General features: G+C 37.0%; 1 protein-coding gene across 3 annotated transcripts in view; it reads right to left on the bottom strand.

The window, feature by feature from the left end:
- The window catches only part of Nell1 (neural EGFL like 1), a 794,610-nt gene that overhangs the window by 537,473 nt on the left and 232,220 nt on the right, over positions 1-24,917 (bottom strand). For all 3 annotated transcript variants that reach the window (XM_071617126.1, XM_071617125.1, XM_071617124.1), the window contains one exon: positions 13,077-13,205. In XM_071617126.1, the coding sequence (XP_071473227.1) occupies positions 13,077-13,205 (129 nt within the window). The remainder of the gene's footprint in view (positions 1-13,076; positions 13,206-24,917) is intronic.

The following is a 24,917-nucleotide window of genomic DNA, read 5'->3' on the forward strand; positions in this document are numbered from 1 at the left end:
GAAATCACCCGGTCTGCAATAGATTCTCAGGTGAGCAGCCCGTCAAGGAAGAACTAACTAAAGATTCTTGAGGATACTAAGAATTGCTATTAATCACACCTGGTCTGCAATCGAAAATTGCTCTCCCTGTCCATCAGAAAATGCGGAGCTGGTATGTCAGAAACACAAATATACATTAGTCACACAAGACATTTATTTCTGAGGAAGAAATTTGCCAAAGTATATAGCTAGAGAAAAAGGACAGCTGGCCAAATGTATCTTGGTAAATTAAAAACAAAAATGTATAACAGGAATCAACTGGGGTTATTTTTTGTCTAGATCATTCTATGACTTATTTTTGGTGTCAGAAGGACCTGAAATTAAATCTGGTTCCGTCATATACTAGATATTGAGCCTTGGTTTCTTTATTGACCAATTAAGATTGAATTAGGTAACAAGTACAAAGATCTGCTTTGTTTGTACCCTGCATGGTCTTCCTTTTTCATCCAGAAAAGTACTTACCAAATAACTGAGAGTCTCCTAACACCAAATGTTCACTATTCAATAAATACCTACAAAGCACTTGCTCTGTTCCAGGCACTATGGAGAACACTAAAGATACAAGGATGAACTAAATGAGCAACAATCCCAGTCTTCATGAACATTCTGGTGCTTGTAAAGGGAATGCTCATTTCCATTCTTTTCTGTCAAACATAAACAAACTTATTACCTTGTCAGTCAAATGCAAAACGTAAGTTTGCAGAATCCTGGAAGCATTCACATGTGACCTATAATCTATCTGACAAACCTAAGTTTCTTTAGTTGGGCTCAGAAAAGTTCTCATTAGAGTTTTCAGGAGCTAGGTGAGCATCAAAAGACAAAATTCTGTCATTTGGTAGTGGAGGAAAAGTGATAAAGATCCAGAAATGAACAGGAAGCCCCTGAATCTCTGCAGCAGCTCTTTAGAAGCTGTCAGCTAGCACTGGGCTTTCTGTAAATCCCTTCAATACTAAAAGGAGGAGGGTAAGGTTTTTGTAAAGATGTGTGAGTCACAATTGGAAAACACTGCAAGGTGGCTTTTTCCATCTTAAAATTGTAAATGAAATGAGTATGATCTCGATCTTTCTTTCTCTCTCTCTCTCTCTCTCTCTCTCTCTCTCTCTCTCTCTCTCTCAGATGCTTAACATCTTGGTGGAAAGAATCCATAGAGCATTACGTTTATTCATGGAATCACACCTTCATTTATTTACCAGTTCACCCAGAAAGTGCATTTCCTGTGTAACTATTGTATACTCCAGGTCCTAGGCTAGATTGTGGTGACACAAAGATGAGTCAGAAACAACCCTGGCCTTTGAATAGCTCTTAACCTAGAAAATATGTCGAAAAGTAATCAAGATCCTGTATGACAGGCACTCTAAAATAAGGGTTTGAACAAAGTGCTATCAGAACCCAGAGGAGTGAGCCACAAAGTCAGCCATCAGAGTTTGATGTGGTATCAATGAAACAGCCAGCGAATTAATTCTAAATTCACTTTTCACACAACATCCAATCTACCCTCACATTCCATCTATCAACCAATCCTATTGATTTCACCTCCTGTCCACCACTATATCTTGCCTAGATCATTGCAACAGACTGACAATTGGTGTCCCTGACTTGCTGCTGTAGCCGGAACAATTTTTCAGACATACAAATTCAATCTCATCACCTCTTTTAAAAACCCATCAACAACTTTCCATTGCCTTTAGAGCCGAGTCCTGTGGGGCCTCCCTCTGCTTTTGCCACTTCCCAGCTCCCACACTGGGTTCCACACACAAAAGTGTTCCTTTGCTCTTCTGTACCTTCAGTTTCCATCTTCTTTAACCCCCGCCTCCAGTTTCTAACTCCATCTTATCCAATGGTCTCAGCTTGGATCTCCCATGGCTCCCCACCCTTCCCCACCAAACATTCAACATCCCTCAGAGTAAGTGTAGCTCTGATCTTACAGAACTACAGATCCCATGGCGCCTCTCCTGCTAACTCCAAGAATCAGCCCTCCCCTTCCTCTCTACAGACACACTTCTGAACCACATATTTTAGGAATTGATTATATGTATTTTAGGAATCGAGGATAGCTAATTGAACATATATTATATTTGAACTTAACTAATGTCGATTAAAATCCTATTTTGTGCTAGATTTTATCTTGGATTATTTTGTTCACCTTAGTTCTTACATGAATTCTTAAAAAGAGACTTCTGAAGTAGGTATTAGCTCACTAATTTTACAAAGGGGAAATACAGAGAGATGAAGTTTCTTGCTTGAGTTCACAATGGTAGAGCCAGCATTTCTAAAAACCAAAATCCAGTTTTTCCATGACACCTATGCTATTCTTCTCTAATTGGGGTGTACAATTCTTACACAGCCAAGTTTCACCAAAATGCTGAAGTCACAGAGGGCAATAACATACTAGCTACAACAGCAAAAGTACAGTAAAAGTTTAAAGAGTTCAATTTTTATCATTCCTGTCTAGATATCAGTCATCTTGAAGATCATCAAAAGAAATAACCAAAAAAGTTTAAAACTACTAAATTTCCATTTCCATTTAAAACTCCAAAACTTGGACTGTCCCTAAAATGTAAGCAGGGATGTTTTTTTCTTCTTTTTTTTTTTCTTATTCTTTTTGTTACATCAAATGTAAATACTACAAATAATTTAACATATGCACAATGACTTTCCAGGTGAAATACTAACATCCTAAAATACTGTACCAACAGATGTCTCAGTATGGTTTCTTACAGTAAAGAAATACATCATAGGAAAATAATGTAAGGCCATCTTCACAGGCTTGGCTTCTGGGTACCACCCAGCCCCAAGCAGTGTAAGATGAATCGCTGGGGGAATTATTACTGCCATGTGACCCTAAACATAATTTTCCTTACCTACCAATCTGAGTATGTCCTCACTCTGACCTACAGAAGTGGTCTTTGATGGGTTTTAAGCATTCATCCTTATTGATAAAAATTTTTGAGCATGTATTTTCTGTATATAAATATGTAACAATTAAAGTATATGCATGTATTATTACTCTAATATTCCATGCCTGTTATAAAATTTACACCAAAATGAAAACAAAAAGGATGAGATGAAAATAAATCAAAATCCTAACTTTTTTCTACATCCCAACAAATGCAATTCTGCACTCAGAGTGATGCCTGAATATCTCTCTCTTCCCCACCCCTCTCTCTCTCACTCACACACACACACACACATACACACACACATGTAATATATATTTGCATATATGAATACATATTTATGATTATGTTACATACGTATGTATGCACCCACATCCACATATATCACTATAGGAGAAACTGACATTATATAGATTCACAATGCTCTTGACAATCTGACCACCAGCCATATCTCCATTCTCATCCTCTACCAAACTCCTTATGTCCTAGCCATGACAAACATTTCACTTTGTGCTTTTGTATATGTTAAGCCCGCTACTAAGAATGCCATCCCTCAGGCCTCCTCTTATAAACCACTTCATTCTTAAGGGGTAAGTAAGTTCCTTAGCCGTGCCTCTCACAGGGCAGCCTGTGGGGATTCCTGTTGGCAGAATGCATTGCTCCCACCAGTACATTCCCAATATGATGTAAATTCTAGGGTGGAACAAATCCTATTGTATTTTTGATACTGGATCACAAAGCTCTTTTCCTCTTTAGATTGTCAGCTTCTTGAGGAAAGGATTTGCAGCTTTATCATCTGTGGGTTTCCAGAAGCCAACACAGGACCCAACCATGTAGGTAGCCAATTACCATTGGCTGACAAATAAGACCAGGCTCTAGTCCTAATCAATTTTATTCCACCTTCTGTAGGACTATGAGTATAACCTTGCAGACTCCGTACTGCAGCAGAAGCCCTTCACCTAGATTACTACAGGAATGGTGGACCTGGAGTTGTGCAAAACAAAAGGCCTGCTTCCATATATTTCCCACTAAGGCTTAATATAAGGCAGTGGCTCATAAATGTATTGGCAGATATACATCCATATCCATAGTGTGCCTAGATAGGTAGACAGACCACAAAGATGTGAAGACCTGAGTTCTAGTCCAAGCACTGCTAATGGTGAAAATAATATATATTATTATTATAGTGATGCATAATTATGTATTATAATCTCAAATAATGTGACGATAATTCAGTTATGCTGCTTTAGCCTTTACAGAATGCTTTCACATTCAATAACTTATTTAACCTTTAAAATCACTTAGTAATGTAGTCCTTTACTTAGAGTCTTACTTAAAAATCCTAACTGGGTTTCAAAAAAAAAGACCAGACACAGTAGAATTGGGTGACTTTCTAAGGTCACCCAGCTCTTGTAAATGGTGAAGCCAGGATCAGTCAAGATCTTTATTCCTAGTTCAATGTTCATCTCCTATATCACTGATCTGTGATTTGTCAAATAAATGGAGGCAGGGAAAATACTAGAAAGCAGGAATATTTGAAGATAGCTTTCCACCAAGGCAAACTGCCAAACAGGAAGTATCTGCTTATTTCCCGTGCAAAAGAGCTTTCTTTTCTACATTCATATTGCTTTAATTTTTCACTTGACTTTGCTATGCTTCACAAAATTTAAGATTTGGGGATTTTTATAATGAACAAACATCCTCTTTTAAGAATATGCTTAGCTCTGATAATGTTAGTTTGATGTAAATCACATACAAATGTGGATAAGACTGTTGCATGAATTGCTACCCTCCTGGCTTAAAACTCAGAACTATGTCACATGAGAGACTATGGATTTTGTCTGGGGAAAAAAGAAGAGATGGGTCACTTCCCAACATGAGGTGTATTGGGAATGATTAAACCCTGATGAGATGATACTGTGTAGCCACAAATAAGCCTGAAGACAATACCAACAAGAAAATGGAAGAGAAATGGTTAAGTAATTAAATCCTGTCAAGTCCCCAACTGAGTAATCAGTTGAAGCCAGAGATCCATTTAGTGGGACACAGGAAATTAAAAAAAGTAAAAGGCTTAAAATTAATGAGGGATTTTTTTTTTCATTTAGCAACAGGAAAAGTTAGAAAGAACAAAAAACTATTCACCAAAAGGGATTCTTTTTCCTCCTGGGCACACAGCCTCCCTTTAAGTTGGATATAGCCAGTCTCCTGGCAAGTAGAATGTAACCAGTCAGTCCAGGCCCATGGAATAGCCCACTGATACCCTTCTATTCTGTTTATCCTTCCAAGGTGACTTGAGAAGACATTCATTGCAGATGGTGGGGCCACTAATGGGAAGAAGCCTGAGTCCCTGACCCCTGAATCACAGCTTCGAAGGAAAACACCTCTTAACCAGGAACATCAATTTTGAAATAGTGTATGAATGGGGAAAAAAGGTCTTTATTGTTTTAAGCCTCAAATAATTTGATTTTTTTTCTATATGCAGCTGGATAAAATCATTTTTTCTTTAAAAATGATTCTTCTATCAAAATTAAGGAAGAGTTAATCCAATTGTCATGTAGTCACGAAAGCCATTCTGCAGCAAATGAAGGCAGTACAGTTTATATGGATAAAGTTAACAGGCAGAATTTTAGCATGACATGAACTGAGTATTAGCAAAATTTAGCAGAAGCAGCTCCTGAAATACAGACTCTGCCTTTTATAAAGGAACTTTTAGATGACACTGACCAGGTACATCTGATATAATAAAGCAGTGTCATATACATAACCATGAGTCAGCTTGAAGCTCTTCTCTCCTCCCTTCCAATCCTCTTTCCCCTCTCTCCCTCCTTCACTCCTATCAACAAACATATTTGTATATGTATGATCACCATGGACTACTCTTGGTGCTAGAGATTTAATATATAAAATATGATTTCTACCTCCATACAGTTTATATTCTAAAGGGACAAAATCAGATAATAAAACTTTTAATAAGAAAAATACCACAATTTTAGATAAGGGCTATGAATAAAATAAAATACAAAAATTGAAGTGGTTTAGAAGAGTAGCAGTGGGTAGTAGAAGAAGTAATTTAGTCTAGGTGGTTAGGAGAAAGCTTTTCTGAGGAGGTAACATTTGAGCCACAACTGAAATTTGAAAAGAGCTGGGGAAGGACATCCCACACTGAGCAAAGAGAGACTGTCCAGGACTTCTGCAGGGACACAAAGAATTCCAATGTGGTAAGAGAAGAGTGAACACAGAGAAAGAGGTAGGAGATGAATACAGCCAAGTAGGCAGGTTCCAGTTCACACAGCACCTTACCCAGGACCAAGTGCATGTCATTCTAGAGGCATGGGGGCCATGAGACAATTTTAAACAGAGGGATGACATAATCTGACCTACACTGTAAAAGCTTACTTTGATGAACCTTTGGAGAAGGAACTAGAGGGAGCAAGGGTGGATACCATTAGAATCATTAGCCAAGAGATCAGGGAGGCTTGGACTAGAACAGAAGCAGTGACGAGAACAGGAAATGAGTGTTTGTGACTCATTTTGGAGGTAAAGCCAACAGGACTTCCTGCTGTAGCACACATTGGAGGTGAGGAAAAGAGTGGAATCAAAGGTGATCTCTATATCTAGTCACCTGAACAACTGGGTGGATGGATGTACCATTAATTGAAATTGGAAGAACAGTTCATGGTCCTCTGTTCTCGGGATCCGGGAACCCAGTAGAGCTTTGTAACTCAGCAATGAAGCTATATGATGAGCTGACTGTGCTTCTATGAACCATCCTAGAAATCCAATCAATACTAACATTTTCATCACAAAGACATAACTAAAAAATTAGTTATATCTTGCATAAAAAAAGATATCCAAAAATATCTTTCAAATGATCCTTTGAAACATCATTTTGACTTAAAAAGAAGAAGAAATATGAATTTAACCTCCAGTCCTATTGCCCCTATTGACTTGATGGTGTCTCTTTCCTGAGCACAATTTAACCATGAACTCCTTAGCCTGATAACCAAGTGCAATACCAGTATTTGGATTTTGATTTGGGTGTTATTTTTCTTTTTGTTACAATTCCAAGAACAAAATTGTTGGGCAGGGGACTGAGGAGTTGAGAAGAGTTTGGAAAAGGAAAAGAGCCGGAACAGATGCTTTTGCAAAGTAGCCTTTGGAATAAAGCAGCAGAGGCAGATGAAAGGCCCAGGGAGAAGCCCCACCTGCACCTGCTGTTGGGAGGAAGATGGCACGCAGCTTGTTCCGACACAGCAAAGGCTAGAGATCTCTGTGTGTCTTGTAAAGGGGACACAGGTCTTGACAGATACCTGGTAACAAAAGAAATCACCATGAGCTAAGCAGATTAAATAGAAAAAGTAAAAAAGATACCCCAAAGTATTCTTAGCTCAAGCATTTTTAAATCCCTGAAAAAAAAAAAAAAAAAAAAATAGGCACAGGAATCAAAAGGGGAAGGTTTTACTAACAATGAAAAATCGGAAGGAGGTTTTTATCCCTGTCTTATCCCAAGCAGAACTTCTGGAGACTGAAGCCCAGAGTTGATCCTAAATTGGGCTATGTGGGTCACAAAGCTCATACATTTTGCAAAATCTAAAACATGTAAATGCAATCATATATATATATATATATATATATATATATATATATATATATATATATATAGCACAGTTACGTAACTAATTAAGGGATAATTGGAAGTGTGATTAAGCACACTGGCCCATCTTCCCCATGATTTCTACTAATCAGGAATCTACAGTCTTGTTTCTTTGGAAGCGTACTCATGCTAGCCTTTGATTCAGTAAATCTCTATCCTCTTGGATATTCTGAGGGCTGCTTCCTATTTAAACTCTGATTGTTCTGCCACTTCCCAGCCTCTTACCAGTCAAAGGGTCAACTTATTGGTCACGACCTACAGTCATGGGAAAGAAGCTCTAAATCTCCTTGCTAATCAGCAGCTGTGCTTCGGGCTGTGTTTCAAAAGTTCTGCCACAACAAAAGAAATTAAAGGGATACGAATAGGAAAAGAAGAACTTAAACTATCATTATTTGCTGAGGACATAATTCTATACTTAGAGGAGCCAAAAAAAAAAAAAAAAAACTCCACCAGTAAACTTCTAGAATTAATTAACAAATTGAGCCAAGTAACAGGATATAAAAATAAACACCCATAAGTCAAATGCATTTCTATACATCAGTGATGAATCCTCTGAAAGAGAATTAGGAAAACCATCCCATTCACAATAGCCTCAAAATAAATAAATAAATAAAATACTTGGGAATCAACTTAACCAAAGAGGTGAAAGATCTCTACAATGAAAACTTCAGAACACTAAAGAAAGAAATTGAAGAAGACTTTAGAAGATGGGACGATCTCCCATGCTCTTGGATAGGCAAAATTAATATGGTCAAATGGCCATACTACCCAAAGCGCTATATAGATTCAATGTGATTCCAATTAAAATTCCATAATCACTTCTTTTAGAAATAGAAAAAGCAATCATGAAATTCATTTGGAAAAATAAGAGACCCAGAGTAGCCAAAGGAATCCCTAGTAAGAAGAGCAAAGCAAGAGGCATCACAATAACAGTCCTTAAACTAACCTACAAAGATATAGTAACAAAAATGACATGGTACTGGCAACAAAATAGAAATGTAAACCAATGGTACAGAATAGAAGACACAGAGACAAACCCACATGAATACAGTTATCTCATACTAGTCAAAGGCACCAAAAACATACAATGGAGAAAAGATAGCCTCTTCAGCAAATGGTGCTGAAAGAACTGGAAATTCATATGCAGTAAAATGAAAATAAACCCCTATCTCTCACCATGCACAAAACTCAACTCAAAGTGAATCAAGGACCTAAGAATTAGACCAGAGAACCCACACATAATAGAGAAAAATATAGGCCCAAATTTCCTCCTGCCTCAGCCTCCAGAGCTGCTGGAATTACAGGCATGTGGCACTGTACCAGGATGAACCTGTGAGTTTTGAATCAATTAATTCAGGTGGGTACATCAGTGAATTTAGCTAAGTTATGGAAAGGTAACATATAACCATTCCCCCACATACCCAAACCTGCTAATTTCAGTGGTATACACATTTCCCACTCATGCTACATGTCCATCACCTGTCAGCAGTAACTCTGCTTCATGTCATCTTCGTTCTGGAACCCTGGCTAAAGGGGAAGCTCTCATCTGGAATATTGCCAGATTTTCATGTCATAAAGAGAAGAAAATGATGTAGAATCCTGCAAAAGTTCTTAGAGCTTCTACTATGAAATGACACATGTCATTCCCACTTACATTTCTTTGGCCAAACTGGATGCCAGTGGGATAAATGAGATAGATAGATAGATAGCAAATATTCTGAACAAAAAGATGACATTGGAACAGTGCAAGAGTGGTGAGAAGGTTGGGAACAGTGTAAGTCTGGGCATAAAGCCCTGGAATAGAAATGAGTTGAATTTTATCTTCATTTCTGAGTATTAATGTTTGCATTTATAAAATGAAGCTAATGGCAGTCAAGGCTTTCAGCCTTCTCACAGATTTCTTGAAAGTTTCAAAAAAAAAAAGTATAAGATACCTGAGAGAAGTCTGGAAAATTCAGAGTATTCTGCAAGTAAAAGGTCTTATCATTTAATACTAATTGTAGCACTTTCTATACCTGGCAGATTGCAGGATGCATAAATTACGTTATCCTTCATTCACCTAAATGGCTTTTTTGCAACCTGGAAAAAACAGTTTGTGAATCTCTAAAGAAGATCATCACTAGGACCCCTCTTGCTACATTTTCCTCAGACAGTACCTCTAATTTAAACTAATGTATCAAAAACTACTCAAGACCCATTCATTGAAAATGTTATCACAAAGGGGAAAAGCCTCAGCCTGCCAAGTTCATAAAACACTGAAATCCAACAAAAGCAGTTTTCAAAATGGGGAATGCGCCTGCTTGAGTCACAAGAGGCAGAATGAGACAACCTCCTGTGACTTGTATCATAGCTGACAAAAGCTCTTATTATCTTCTATTGATTGGCTAGGAGTTCCGATATCTTCTCTCTGGCAGAGTCTACAATCTCTGCAGAGCAGGAGTCCTTAATACACCACAGCTCTGCTACTACCTTAGGAAGTTAAGAAAATTGAAAGCGTTTTATGCTTCTTTATCCACTGAGAGCCTGAAGAGGCTTTTCAAGAGAGCCTGGACAATGTGGGTAACACTTTGTTTTAATTTGCAAACCAGTCTTGCTCCGTGGTGGCTTTTATAATGTGGGTCATTTTTGCTCCATTTACTTGGGTTAAAAAATAACTTGCCTGAAGCAGTTCGTGAGTATCTAGCTCTCTCTAGGATAGGCTAAGACAATGAGCCTGCTTTCTGAGCATCTCCAGTACTAACTCTAAGCTTGTCATCAGATCACCCCAGAGGGCAGTTCTTAGGAGAAAACTAGGAAAATGGCCCAGGAACTAAATTTAACTAATAAAAGAGTGGGTTTTTGCCCCCCTAAAATCAAACCCCACTCTTTTCTATTGGCATATCCCTGTTTGCTTCAAACAGAGGAAAGGATCATTTGGTCTAAAGGAAGACAACCCACATTCCAGCTCCAGGGAATGAACACAATTGACCCAAACCAGCAGGAGGTATCTCCTTTCCTTACACCCAAACATTGACCCAGGGGTATATGGGTGGGGGTGTAGGGGGCGGGGATATCACCCAGGTCTGAATAAGATGGGAAATATTCTGCATATGGTAGTGGTAGGAGTGGATATATATATATATATATATATATATATATATATATATATGTAAAAAGACAAAATTTTACACAGAGATTTTTAATTGCCACCCTTCTTCCCTTCCTTATATGGAGGAAGGGACCATGACTGGAGCTATGGCAGCCTCCATGCAATCAGAGGAACATAAGCCAGAAAACCAAAGTTCAATATGCTGCAGATGGCAGACAAACTGAAGAAAAGCATCTGCTGTAAATGTCCCATGTTTGCTCTTTTTGATTCTTTATCCCTCCCATCTAGATGCCTGCTCTACTCCTGGAGCTTGTTTCTTATACACTAGGAGGACTCCAACCTTTAGCCATGGCTCTTTAGGTGCTATCCCTCTCTCCATGAACAAGTTCCCTGGAACTTGCAGAGAGTCTCTGTGATAACAATGTAATGGCTGAGGCCCAAGCACATTACTGTTACTCAAGGTTAACACCAAGGTGCATGCTGGCCTGAGGCCAGGCTCATACATTGCAGGAGCATGTCCAAGAAAATGGTGATTCAGACCTAAAATCACTCAACACAATCGATAAAATAAGGTTTCATACAGAAAGGGCAAATTTAATATCACAGATGGCTTCTCTTGGCACTGAATCTAGGGACTAAAAAATGGTATCAGTGAGGAGAGCATCTGAGTCTCCAACAGCATTAACACCAGTAGTTTTCTTCCATATTCTTCTAGGTCTCAATAGCTAAGGGGGACTAGGAATGATAGGCGGACAGATTCTAATGGACAACTTAAAGGTCTGTTGGAAATGGAATCAGGATTCAAATTATTTTGAGATTCCTGTTATGATTGTCCAGAGTCTAAGTCCACATATACTAGAAAGTAAGAGAGTAAGTTTTTTAGACCATTACCTTGGTTGTAGAGATTTTTTTTTTTCATAAAGAATGGTAAGGAGAATGTTCACAACTGAAGTTTTTAAATTAAGTTTCTGAAAATAGCATAACCCAAAAATATTTTAAAACAGACATTAGTATGAAGCATTGATATTAGTAATCCTCTTCTCAGAAATTAACAAGTAACTACAATGATATTACAAGGTAGATGAAAGGTTTCATGACATAACGGCTCTTTGGTTCTACCAAGTGGCATGTCTTACTAAGCAAGTTCAAATCAATAAAATTAGTAAGAGGGAAAAGAAGGTTTAAAAAAAAAAATGAGGGTGAAAACTCCACTAGCTAGAATGTTGCAAAGTAGGAAGGTAGTGAAGAAAGAAGTTTTCCATGAGAAATGAAAAAAACACAGAGGCTGCCTACCAGGAAGTGATGCACTTCCTGAACAACTGAAGAAGTCTAGAGTCAAAGCCAAAAAGTTAAGCAAGGTTCAATAATACAAAACAGCAGAATGAAAAGAAATTTGCCTTACTGTCATCTATGAATATTGTCTTTACCTTAACACTTGAACCATTTGAGACCCAAAGATCTTAACAGGAGATTGAGCAGATTTTGCAACATTCATTCAACTGAAAACATCTCCCTTCCTGATTAACAGATCACTATTGCTATTTTATTAGTGAAGGTAAAAGAAATGACTGAAATGACAGGAACTGGGACAGAGAAGAGTCCAGTCATAACTTTGTCTATTTGACCTTCTCTAAATTGATAGCAGGGAGCCAGGAAGCACTTTAAGGATTGATAGGCTCAGGTACTGCAGCACCATGCATATAGAAAGGGGTCAGGGCTAACCCCATGCCTCTGGCCTCCTAAAGGAATAAGAGTATGCAATGCTCACCACCAGCAGAATACCATGCTGGGCTTGGAAAAAGAGGCTCATTCACATAAGGCAGAGCAATTTTTTTTTTTCCCTGTAGAGTAGATGTGTGGTTCATGCCTGAGCCACAAATCCATTGTAGGGGCATCAGCTCATGTGTCAGAGTTATGAATCCTGTCACTGTGATTCTTGGTAAAGATCGATAATTGGCAATATGTGAATGAGCCATTAAAAAAAAGAAAGAAAGAAAGAAAAGAAATCCCACTGAAAAAGCAATTCTGACCTTGACAAGGGAAGGTAACAGCTGGGTACAAGTTAAAGCCAAAGTGTCCTTTGAAAAGAAAATCCACCACGTAAAATATAATCAAACTTGGAGATGACAATATCCTCAAATAAGACTATAGAAAATAATGCATTTATGGTTGTTCTGGTGATTGCGACAAACAGTAGAAACAGGGATTTCACATAAAACTTGTTACTTTTGGTTACTTGTAATGTTTTGCAACAACCTTCAAAGGTCTTGCTTTCTCATGGTAAACAGCTTGAATAAACCAGGAAAACAGAATACTTGGGGTAGTTGGTACAGTTTCTTGTGGGAACACATTTCTCAGCCAGTTTCTCACAAGTGACTTCTTTAAATTCTTTACTTACCTTCACAGTAGGCAGAGTCTCCCTGGACAGAAATGTAACCGTTCTTGCACTCACAAGTAGCTTTTGTATTCCAGTTTTTACACTCTGAGTTTTCACCACATTTAGGTGCTTCAGCACAAAAGTTATGACCTAGAAGATACAAATAAAATTTTACATCAGGAAGGGAGGGAATAAAAGACCTCCAAATAATAAAGCATGAAACTTTTTTATTATGTCATTATGCATGAAAACATACAATGGCAATAAACAAGGGTGAATAGGGCAGGGGGTTGAAGAAGAGAAATAGGAAACTTTAGTCTATCCCAAGCTAACGAGATTTTGTTACTGTACTCAAATTTACTAAGGTTGTCACTTCCTGAAGGCTCTTTTTCATGCGGATCCTGAATGCTCTTCCTATTATCATGTTACATGACTGGACTTTTTATAATTGTTTCATTGAAAAAATTATGATATGTAGAAAAGGAAAGATAAAATATACAAATATATATAATTAATACAAGAAAATATTATCAGTATCTCTTAATTACATCTCTCCAATGAATCCTTCTTCCAGCCATCAGAGATAACTATCCTGAATTCTGGGTTAATCACTCCCTTACATATATTTATGATTTTATCATGTATAGGTACTATTTACTTATGCAAATATAATTTAGTTTTACCCATTTCAAAGTTCATATATATGAAATCATACTGTACACATCTTGTATGGTGTGTTTTTTTTTTCTATTCACACTTACTAATGTTAACAACATTCATCAATGCTGTATGATATACCATATTCTTTTAGCCACAGGTTTGACATTTTCTTTTTCTCAACATTTCTGCCTGAATCCCTGCCATGCCTTCCAGGATAATTATTTATCTTCCTAAAATATACTTTAGAAGCTTCTTTACCAAGGATCCTTTCATAGGACCCTGCTTGATTTTCATTTGTCTAAACGTATCTATATACTATCCTCATCTTTATAACTTTACTGGCTAGACAGTTACTCTGTCTCAATACTTTGAAAACATCATTCCATTGTTACGATTTCTATTACTGCTTTGGAGTAGTCAGTTGTTAATCTAACAGTCATTCCTTCCTATGAAGCAACCTCTTTCTCTATAGATACTTTCCAAGATCTGCTTGTCTGGTTGGTTGCTTGCTTTTGTTATATACTCTTTAGTTTTACACTGAGGTTCATGAATTTACTATTGGGATTTCTTGGGATTCCTAAATATGAAGACTGGTGAAATCTTTCACCATTTTGAAAGACTCTCAAGTATGCTCTTCAAACATTCTCTCTTCACAATTTTCTCTCTTCTTTATTCTAACTGGATAAATGTTTTTCCTTCTTGAGCTCTCCTTCATATAACTTACATTTGTTTTTTCATATAATCTGTTTCTCTTTACTTTTGATGCTAAATTCTGTATGCCTTCTGGATGTATCTTTTAAGATGTCTCTCTAGAGTTCTATCACATTCTGTTTCAGTCACTCACATAATTTTTTTTATTTCACTTATTTTTATTTTCTAGAATTATAACTGCTTCTTTTTTGATCTGTTTGTCAAATTTGACAGTCCCTTATTCTTTCATCTTTTTTTTTATTTCTTCAAACACATTACACTTGCATGTTCTATATTAACAGTTTCAATATCTTCAGTCTTGCACATCTAATTTTGCAGTTGGTAGTTTGTGCTGAGTATCACACATGATGGTTAATTTTCTTGTGTTTTGAGTTGATTCTTTTATTTGCAAGCTCATATTCTTTGAAATTTAATCTATGGGAATTATTTGAAGTTTTGGTTTTAAAATCACATTTCTTCAGAGAATTTGTGTTTGCTTCTGTCCGTTGCTTAAGGGAATCATCAATCCAAAATCACTTTAAACTACAATTTTGCCTTGGGGATGAGAACTGAGCCACACAGATAGAATAAATTCGAGCCCAAAGCTTTCAGGAATGCAAACTTTTATCCTCTAGACCGTAATCTAGAGTCAAGACTGATAGGCAACTTTCCTTTTTTACTGTGGATTTTTCCTAGTTCACCCATTGAGGGATTCACCATTCAAGGTCCTTATTTAAAGCATATCAACTGGCACCAAACTATCTCCCACATTCCTACACAGTATCCATTAAAAGCCACAGCCCAAACCACTGAGGCCTAGAAATTGCTCTCAGGGAAAATGCCAACTTTCCTGTACTTACTTATTTCAATGATATCACACTTTTCTAATATTTCAGGTCTCTGATTTTCCCCCTTCCTCTACTGCTATTTCTACCAGAATTTTTTTAATGTGCATATATTATACAGCATTTGGGGTATACTAAGAATTCATTATACCTACCACAAAAATTGTAAAGTTCAAATATGTTAAGATATATGAGGGTACTTTGTTATCTTTAAATCAGTATATTTTAGGGAATAATAATTACTATGCTATGAAACTACATGTTGTGGTCTCATAGAAAATACTAGATTTAGGATCTGATGCATAATTCAGAGCCTGCAGTTAGCAAACACTATAAATCACTTTGCCTATCTAGGTGTATATACCAAGAATGGATACTATCAGTGATTTCCAAAGTATGTTTCTCAGAGTCCTGGGCACAAATAAACTGTGACATAGGGTTCAAGTTATCCACTCCTGATTCAAGTAGAATACTTATACTTTTATGTTTTTGACATATGGATCTTGGAAATGACAATTTGTGGCTTAAAAAATATGGAAATCAACTAAACTAGATAAAGTCTAAATTTAATTCCTTTTTGATGAAATTCTAGAAGATTTTTTTTCTCTGAAATAAAATTTTAATCCAAAAATAATTAGGCTGTGCTTTATCTAGAGGATGATAATAATTGTTATTAAATAATAATAATAATAATAAAATTTATGTATATATAATATGCCTGGCATTATACTGGATATTTTAAATGAGGACAAAAGCATCATACACCTTATTAATACGCTGTTCAAAAAGTTAAGTAGACTGATCCTTGTAAAGCACTTAGAACAGTTACTGATACATACTACAAAAGTCAATAAAGGGTACCCACCATTATGATCATGTTGATGTTAACAATGATTAAAGCTCAAAATAATAATGCTGTTATCCTCAACTTCAAGATAAGAGAAATTTAAACTTACCAACACTTATCTAGTAAGTGGAGATGCCCATATACTTTCCATTATGTTATATACCCTTCTGACAGTCAAACTGGCAATATTAAATGAAAGACACAGCCATTCCTTGAGATAACAGAGCAAATGTGTAGCCCTAGTGAGCATGCTATTATATCCAGCCTCACTACCTATGGCCTGTGTACTGGTGATTACTCAAGTCAAGAGTAGAGCAAGAGTGTAACTTGTTGGAAATCTGAAACCTCTGATAGCTGAGAACACTTCTGCATGAACTTGAGAGGCTTACAGTAACTGTTACAACTAAAATAATTTGATGTTTTGCTACCAAAGGGCAATTTTAAGCATCACAGCTCTCTTACCCAGACTAACTGCCTGTATTTTACTTCTCATCTTAGAATTGATCAATAATTAAGTTGTCATATTTTTCTTCATTGTGAAGTTTTAACCAACATCATATGGTCATCTTTTATCACAGTTATTCTTTGTCTATATTTCTTTTCTCTCCCTTTCCTTTTTACCTGCATTTGATAGCCTGGAACAAAATCCCTCAAACACTGTTGTCAACATACATCAAAACATTATATTATGCCCCATAAACAGATGAGGGGAAAGAATATATTTTTTAATTAAAAATAAAATTTAGAAAATAAACAAACAAATTTATGGTTAAAAAAATTTTCCAACATCTATCAAGCATGTGCCATGTCAACTCACAATTCAAGGAGTTGAAAAATTTTTATTTTGAGGACAGTGAAGGGTCCAAGGCAAACCAAACTTATCATCAAATCCACTTTGGTTGGGCCTGACTATCATGTCAAAAATATGTTTAATTAATGTAGGCCTTCATTGAAGCAGTATTTATTCAGTCTCACTTGCCTTTCTGTACCACTGAGTAATCATTTACTCAATATTTATAGGACATTTACTATGTGGGTAAACATCTTGGAACAGTGCAAAGGTATTTAGAATATGCTCTGTCCACAGGGAAATTGCAAACTTTAAAGAAAGATAAACCACATACAGGAGTAACATCAACATAAGGCAATCTACGTTAAGTGAGATGCAAGGAGTACAAATTGTCAGCATCTGAGGGATGGAGAAATCTTTTCTAGATGATGCAAAAACTATAGTAGACAGACACATGGAAGTAGCAGGGCACAGACCCTTGTGGGAGGAAACAGAATTTCAATCCCTGAGGAAGGGGAAGTTTGGAAAATCTTAAATAATCTGACACAAGTATTACAACAATAATTAACATTTCTTGAGCATGTACTATGAGCTAGGCAATCAGTTAAGTGCTTTACATATTGTAGTCATTTAATTATATTAACAATTCTATAAAATTCAATTATTATCCCTGTTTTACAAATGTGGCAATTTGAAGTTCAAAGAAGTGAGTGCACTTGTGGAAGTTACCATAACACAGGTCTGATTGAAGCCAGAGCCCATTAACACCATGCTGCTATTCCACTGTCTTTCCAAGAGAAACAGATTTCTATACATTCTATCCAAGGGATAAAGAGGATATACTTTCTGCATGCATATATTCAAACAGACTATAATTTACACTTTCAAATACACACACACACACACACACAATTATGGCTTGGGTATGAGGTGTCTCCCCAGGAGCTCACTTTAAGCAATGCAGGAATGTTAATGCTCAGAGATGAAATTATTTCCTTATGAGACCTGTAATCTAATTCATTTGATGAATTTGTAAAAAATTTGAATGGACTAACTGGATGGTAACTGGAGGCAGGTGGGAGGCATGCATGCCTTTGGAGTTTATTTTTTATCCCTTGCTTCTCATTCATCTCCTCCCTCCACCACCACCCCCACTGTCTTGCCCTTTCTCAATCTGCTCCCCGGTTGCCATGAGCTGAGATGCTTTCTTCCTCTACACCTTTCCATCATGATGTTCCTCCTCACCTCGGACTCAGAGTGGTAGAGTTGGATAACCATGGACTGAACCTCTGACACCATGAACTCAAAATAAATCTTTCCTCCTCTAAGTTATTCTTGCTAGGTATTTTAGTCAAAGCAACACAAAGCTAAGACGTGTTTTCTGCCAATAATTCCAAGTCTTCCTCTTTAAAACGTCTAACTTTAGCCACTCCAACTTCTTTCAGTCAGACTTTATATCTCATTCATTTCTCTCAACCAGAAGTTTCCTGCATAGGTATAGTTGTATGAATTCATGATTGACTTAAAGATGTATGGAAAAATGGATGGGTAGTAGTATGGCTGGGTAAATTAAAGACTGAATGAACAGATACACGAATCTGCACAGGCTGCATTCCCCCATCATAACCACTTAGAGGGCAAATTTGACTCATTTCTAGTCACCATATTTCTTTCTTTAAACATTTTTATTCAGTTATAATTTACATTCCATAAAATTCAGCTATTGTAAGTAGATAGTTTGATGATTTTAGTAGATTCACCCAGTTGTGCGACCATCACCACAATCCAATTTTAGAACACTTTCATCACCCCAGCTGGTGAACATCCTTCTTAAAACCCCACCTCAGCATCTGAGTTGGCTGCCAGCTCATATATCCTCAATTAATTCTCCACCTTCCAGAATCCTTCTAACAGCTTTGTCTTTCTTATCTGGTATGTCCGAATAGCATGACATTTAAGATTCACAGCTTTCTTTCCTGGATGTTTGTCTTCAGTTGCTACTGAGCAAATCTTTCTCTCTCTCTCTCTCTCTCTCTCTCTCTCTCTCTCTCTCTCTGTGTGTGTGTGTGTGTGTGTGTGTGTGTTGTGTGTGTGTCTCGAGTCCTCCAGCTAGACTTGGCAGATTTTTTTTTCTTCTGCTGGTGATCGACACAGTTTGATACATGAGTCTCCTCAAAGTCATCCTCCTTCTTAAATACTGATTTCTTGCTTTTATTTGTTATGAAATTAGAAGCTGTGACCAGATTGTAGAAGACACACACACACATACACTCACATTTAAATAAGTTGCCTAATTTTGAAGTTTTTAATTGACTGTTTTAAATAAGTGACTCTATTCTGTCATTACAAGCACACAGCATCACTTTAACTAAGACTGACATGAATACAGAGAATATCTTCATTATAAAGATATTGAAATCTTCCAATATGCCAGGCTTATTGCTAACCATGTGACACATATTACCTCATGAAGCCCTCATAACACCCTAAAGATGACAGTTATCCCCATTGTACAGCTTAGGAAAGGTATGGCTTGGACTTTGCTTATCCAAGGTAATGAAACCAGTAAGTGACAGTCACAAGTTGACTTGAAAGTTCTTGTTAGGACCACTAACAATATTTAAATACTTAGGGGTATAAACAACTACTAAGGACTATTCTCTGAGAATGTGTGTAGATAATAACCCTCTGTGTCCTATAAATTATTTTTTTAGTTGGTACATTTGGGCCCCAACTGTAGTTTCCGCCAATCTGTTCTTAGAAGAAATTAAATCTAATTGTGCCTGATGATTTTAGAACACCTACCTTCCTCTGGAGCAATAATTGGGGGTTCACGGTCCCCCTTTACATCACAGGAAGTTACACAAAGTAGCACACCTCCCTTTACCCATATTATGCCATTGTCGATAGCCCACTGCCAATCCATCCAGATGTCAACTCACGATTCACCCTTACGAACACAGGGGCCTGGGATGCAGATGTGGTAGGGTACTTGTGAGGCCCTGGGTTCCATCCTACTCCACTTTACTATCATTTCTCGCAAAGATATCTCCTTCCTTTCCCCACTCTGATTTGTCTTTAATCTATTTTCCACACAAAAGGATTCTTTAAACTAGACTGGATCATGTCACTCTCTTCCTTAAAAATCTTCCAAGGGCTTCCCATTTTATTTAAGAGAAATACAAAATCTTTAACTTCGACCCAAGGTAATAAACACCCCTCTCCATCACATCCTTACAACCACTTTAGCCTTCCTGCTAATGCCTCTAGTATGCCAATCTCTTTTCTGACTCAAGGTCCTTCAAACTTGTCCCACAAATTCAGAACATGATTACACATCCCTACAAGAATAATTTCTCCTTGGGCTTCAAGTCTTCAGGATTAAATAAAGTCTACTTATGGAGCAGGGGAGCAGGGCTGGGGGATATTGGTCAAATGGTACAAGGTTTCAGTTAAGTAAGAACAGTAAGTTCTGGAGATCTATTGTACTTCCTGGTGACTACAGTTAATGATAATGCATAATATACTGAAAAATTAGTGAAGTCGATCCAAATGTTATCACTACACAACCAAAAAATGTAAGTGTGTGAGGTGATAGATATGTTAATTATATTGATTTAATAATTTTACAATGTATACACATTTTGTAACCATTAATATATGATTTTTACTTGTCAATTATGCTGAATAAAACTGGAGGAAGAGATTTTGTTGGTGTATTATAATTATACAAAATAGTGGGATTGATTGTGATATATGCATTTCATTGCCAGTATCTCCCCTTTCCCTTCACACATCCCTCACCCCCAGCACCCATTATCTACTCTACTGATCTTCATTCCATTTTTATAAAACCGTTCCCTCTCTAGATTTCATATATAAGAGAAAAATGTATGACCTTTCACTTTCTGAGTTCAATTTATTTCACTTAACATTGTGTTCTCAATACCATCCATTTTCCCATAAATATCATAATTTCATTCTTCTTTATGGGTGTATAAAACTCCATTGTATATACATATCACATTTTCCTTATTAATTTATCCATTGACGGGCACCTAGGCTGGTTCTTAACTTAGCTATTGTGAACTGAGCAGCTATAAACAAGGTGATGCATGTATTGCTATATATGCCGACTTTAGTTTTTTAATAAATACTGAGGAGTAATATAGCTGGGTCATATGGTATTTCCATTTCTAGACTTCTGAAGAGACTCTGTACTGATTTTCATAGTGGTTGTACTAATTTACAATCTCAGTAATGGTGCATAAGTGTTTCTTTTCTCCCTGCATTCTCCGCAGCACTTATTATTGTTTGTATTTTTGATGATTGGCATTCTAACTCAAGTGAGATGAAATCTCAGTGTAGTTTTCATTTGCCTTTTCATGATTGTTAAAAGTAACAAACATGTTTTGTATTTGTGGGTCATCTCTATTTCTTCTTTTGAAATATGTGTATTTAGTTCATTTGTTCATTTATTTGAGGGGATTTTAATATTTTATTTGTATATTTTGATACTAAGTTATTTTTCAGTTCTTTATATATTCTGTATCCTGTGTCAGAAGAATAGCTGGCAAAGATTTTCTCACATACCATAGACTTCTTTTCACATTCTTAATTGTTTCCTTTGCTGTGCAGAAGTTTTTAAATTTGATGCTACTTAATATATTAATTCTTAGTATTATTTCCTGAGTTTTAGGAGTACCATTGAGGAAGGTGCTGCCTGCACTTATATATGTTGGAGTTTTAACCCTGTTTTCTTCTAGTGATTGCAAAGTTTCATATCTAATTCCTAGGTCTCTGATTCACTGTGAGTTGACTTTTGTGCAGGATGAGAGAGAGGAATCTAGTTTCATTTTCTTACAAATATCCAGTTTTCCTGGCACAGTTTGTTGAAAAGTGTATCTTTTCTCCAATATTTTTTGTGCCTTTGTCAAATATTAGAGGACTGTATCCATGTGGGTTTGACTCTGTGTCTTCTATCAGTCTATACATCTGTTTTTATGACAGTACCATAATGATTTTGAATCGATACCTTTGTAGCATAATTTGAAACTGGGTATTACGATTTCTCCAATATTGTTCTTTTTGCTTAAATTGTTTTGCCTATTCTTGATCTTTGTTACACTGACCCTTTGCTTTATTTTTTATTCTCTATTTCATTAATTTCATCTCTAATCTTAATTATTTCCTTCCTTCTATGAGTTTTGGAATGAATTTGTTCTTGTTTTTCTAGGACCTCAAAATGCATCATAGGGTTTTCATTTTTGACCTTTCTGATTTTTTAAGGTAGGCACTCAGAGCTATAAATTTTCCTCTTAAAACTGACTTCATAGTGTCCCAAAGACTCTGATATGTTGTAAGAAGAAAATTTTTTGAAACAGAACACAGTCATACATACATATGTGTACACACACATTCTCTCTCTCTCTCTCTCTCTCTCTCTCTCTCTCTCTCTCTCTCTCTCTCTCTCTCTTCCATTTGGGGAAGATTTTCTTGTCTCCCAAGATTAGATTGAGACCCATTATTCTCTCCCAGAGCACCCTGATCTTCCTGTTTATAGTAGTTATTAGTAATATGGGTTTATTTCTGTGCTTGTTGGTAGATGTCTCTTCTCACTAGGCACCTCCACAAGGGAAGGGCCATGCAGGTCAGTTCACCTTGTATCTGGCTCAGCACATCATAGGCACTCAGTGTCTGTGAGTCAATGACTAAATCCTCAGCATACTTCAAACTTAGAATTAAAAGAGTGTTAAAGATGCATAAGTTGAGCCTCAAAGAGATTAACCACTTTCCCTGTAGATATTCAAGTATTGGTTGGTGAATGAAATAGAAATAGAAACTCAAATACCATTCTCAGTTTTTCCCCACCACCCCATTTGATTCCCTAGCAACAATTTTTCTCATCAGGAGAAATTTAAAAAATATTGTTCCAGCCTGAAGAGACCTGTTCCCCATCAAATACTCAAATTGTCCACTCCATGAAATGCCTGTATCTTCCCAAAGACACAAGCCATCTCTCTTTCTCAAGAAACACTCTATTATCATTCATTTCTTAAAGACTCGATGCAGAAAATAAAATAAAATAAAAATAACTTATCACACAATGGAGCACTCTCTTGAGAAACCAAGATGAATAAGACCCAGTTGGAACTCAAATATAAGTGGTTAAAACGAGCAGATGCTCAGAGAAAGACACATAATCTACTGAAGTAAGTCTTTGGCTTTTACTCAGAATAACTCCTTCATTTTAGTTCCTAGCAGAGATTTCATTCAACAAAAATTTATTAAGCAGCTAAAATATTCTCAGGCACTATGCCAGGTAAATAGGGATTTAGCAAAAAAAAAAAAAAACATAACCATCATAAATATGTCTTCATTTATCTTACACATCTAGTGGTGATGTCTGACCTTAAGCACTGGATTATAAGGGGACATTATGATGGAGGAGGACAAGGTGCTCCAGGACTATCACAGAAAATTGTACTAATACAAGGTGTTCAAGAAGGAAATTGGCAGGATGAGCAAGGTTGGCTGGACAAAGAACGTGAGTTCCAAACACAGGGAAAAGCAAGAGTCAACAACATGCTCAAGAAAATGAATGAAGAAACAAACTTTGGTATTACATTTTTCCTCCTCTGGTGGGAGCAGTCTACAATTGGGACTCCCCCAGTAGTCCAGCATCAAGACTTCTATATCCAGTCCAAAATAACATGAGTAAAACAATTTTATTTCTTTAAATCCATTGTCCTGATCTGTGTATAATAAGCTCTCCTCATAATAAAGAAGCCCCCAACACTGCTGCTCTCCAAATTCCTCTCTATACTCTTTAAAATCAGTCATTTCTTTTGCTTCATCTTTGACTTCTACAACCAATGATGGACATGCATCTGCATGATTTACCCCTGTGCATTTTTCACAAGAGGGAATGAAAAGGCTACCACCCCAAAGCAGGACTTAGCATTGCTAACATAGCTAAAGTTTGATTCCATATAGAGCACAATGGCTTACCCTCAGCCTCCTGCCCATGACATATCCCCCAACGGGTCAGGCAGTGCACCTTTGAGATGATGTTCCTGAACATTCTAAAAATAAACTCCAGATTCTTCTACCCTAAATTGAATCTCAGAAAGTCAATAGCTCTTCCTCCACTACCACTCACCCAAACTCATAATCCACAGAAGGCACAACGGCATACAGAAAATAGCACATTCATGTGCCTTCAAGGCTTGAATCAGCTCTACCCACAGATGGATCAGGAAGGATGTGGCCTGAAGATCCTTTATGAGATCTGGATCCCTACTCAACTCCAAACCAAAACACATGCCAAGGAGAAACCTGAGCCCTAAAGGATGAGAACAGTCCTTTCCACTTTAGAACGCAATTGGTTTCTTCCATAGCAGTCAAGATTTAAGGGTATTTTTTTCCAAGGTTGTCTAGCCTTAGTTTCAGGTCTCTCTGGAACAATCTGCCTCATTCTGGGGACTTCTAGACCCTCATTCATTGGAGCACTTTCAGGGCCACTGAATTCATGAACTCCCTGACACTGTACTTGAAATGCCCTCTGCTCCTAGCCTCAGCCCTGTCTTCCTACATTATATTAGCTCATAGTCACTGGGGTGTCTATGGATCATGTATCACTATGCAGAGGACCTGGCCCATCTACCGACTGCTAGTTCCTCTATTTGCACATAAGCTTATATTCTCATGCTGTGCCTCTTAGTTTATATTCTCATCAAGTACCTTTCCAGGTCTCCTTTCATTTCAAATATCCTGGAATCCTCTCTCTCAAACCATTTCATTCTGAATTCACCTAAAACAACAAGGAAGACCGGGAGGAAATCATGTGATGCCATGCCAAGACTCGTTGGGAGGATTTAATTGAAGAGCATAAAATCTTAAATAGTACAAATAATCTCAACTAATTTCAGCCCAGGCCAGATGACAAGGCAAGTGAGCATGAATTAAAATTACAGATAAACACATTTGGAACAGATGTTGGGAAGAACTTTTCCCCCAACACTGGAAGA

Source organism: Marmota flaviventris, chromosome 9, assembly GCF_047511675.1.
Source record: "Marmota flaviventris isolate mMarFla1 chromosome 9, mMarFla1.hap1, whole genome shotgun sequence".
Classification (NCBI taxonomy): domain Eukaryota; kingdom Metazoa; phylum Chordata; class Mammalia; order Rodentia; family Sciuridae; genus Marmota; species Marmota flaviventris.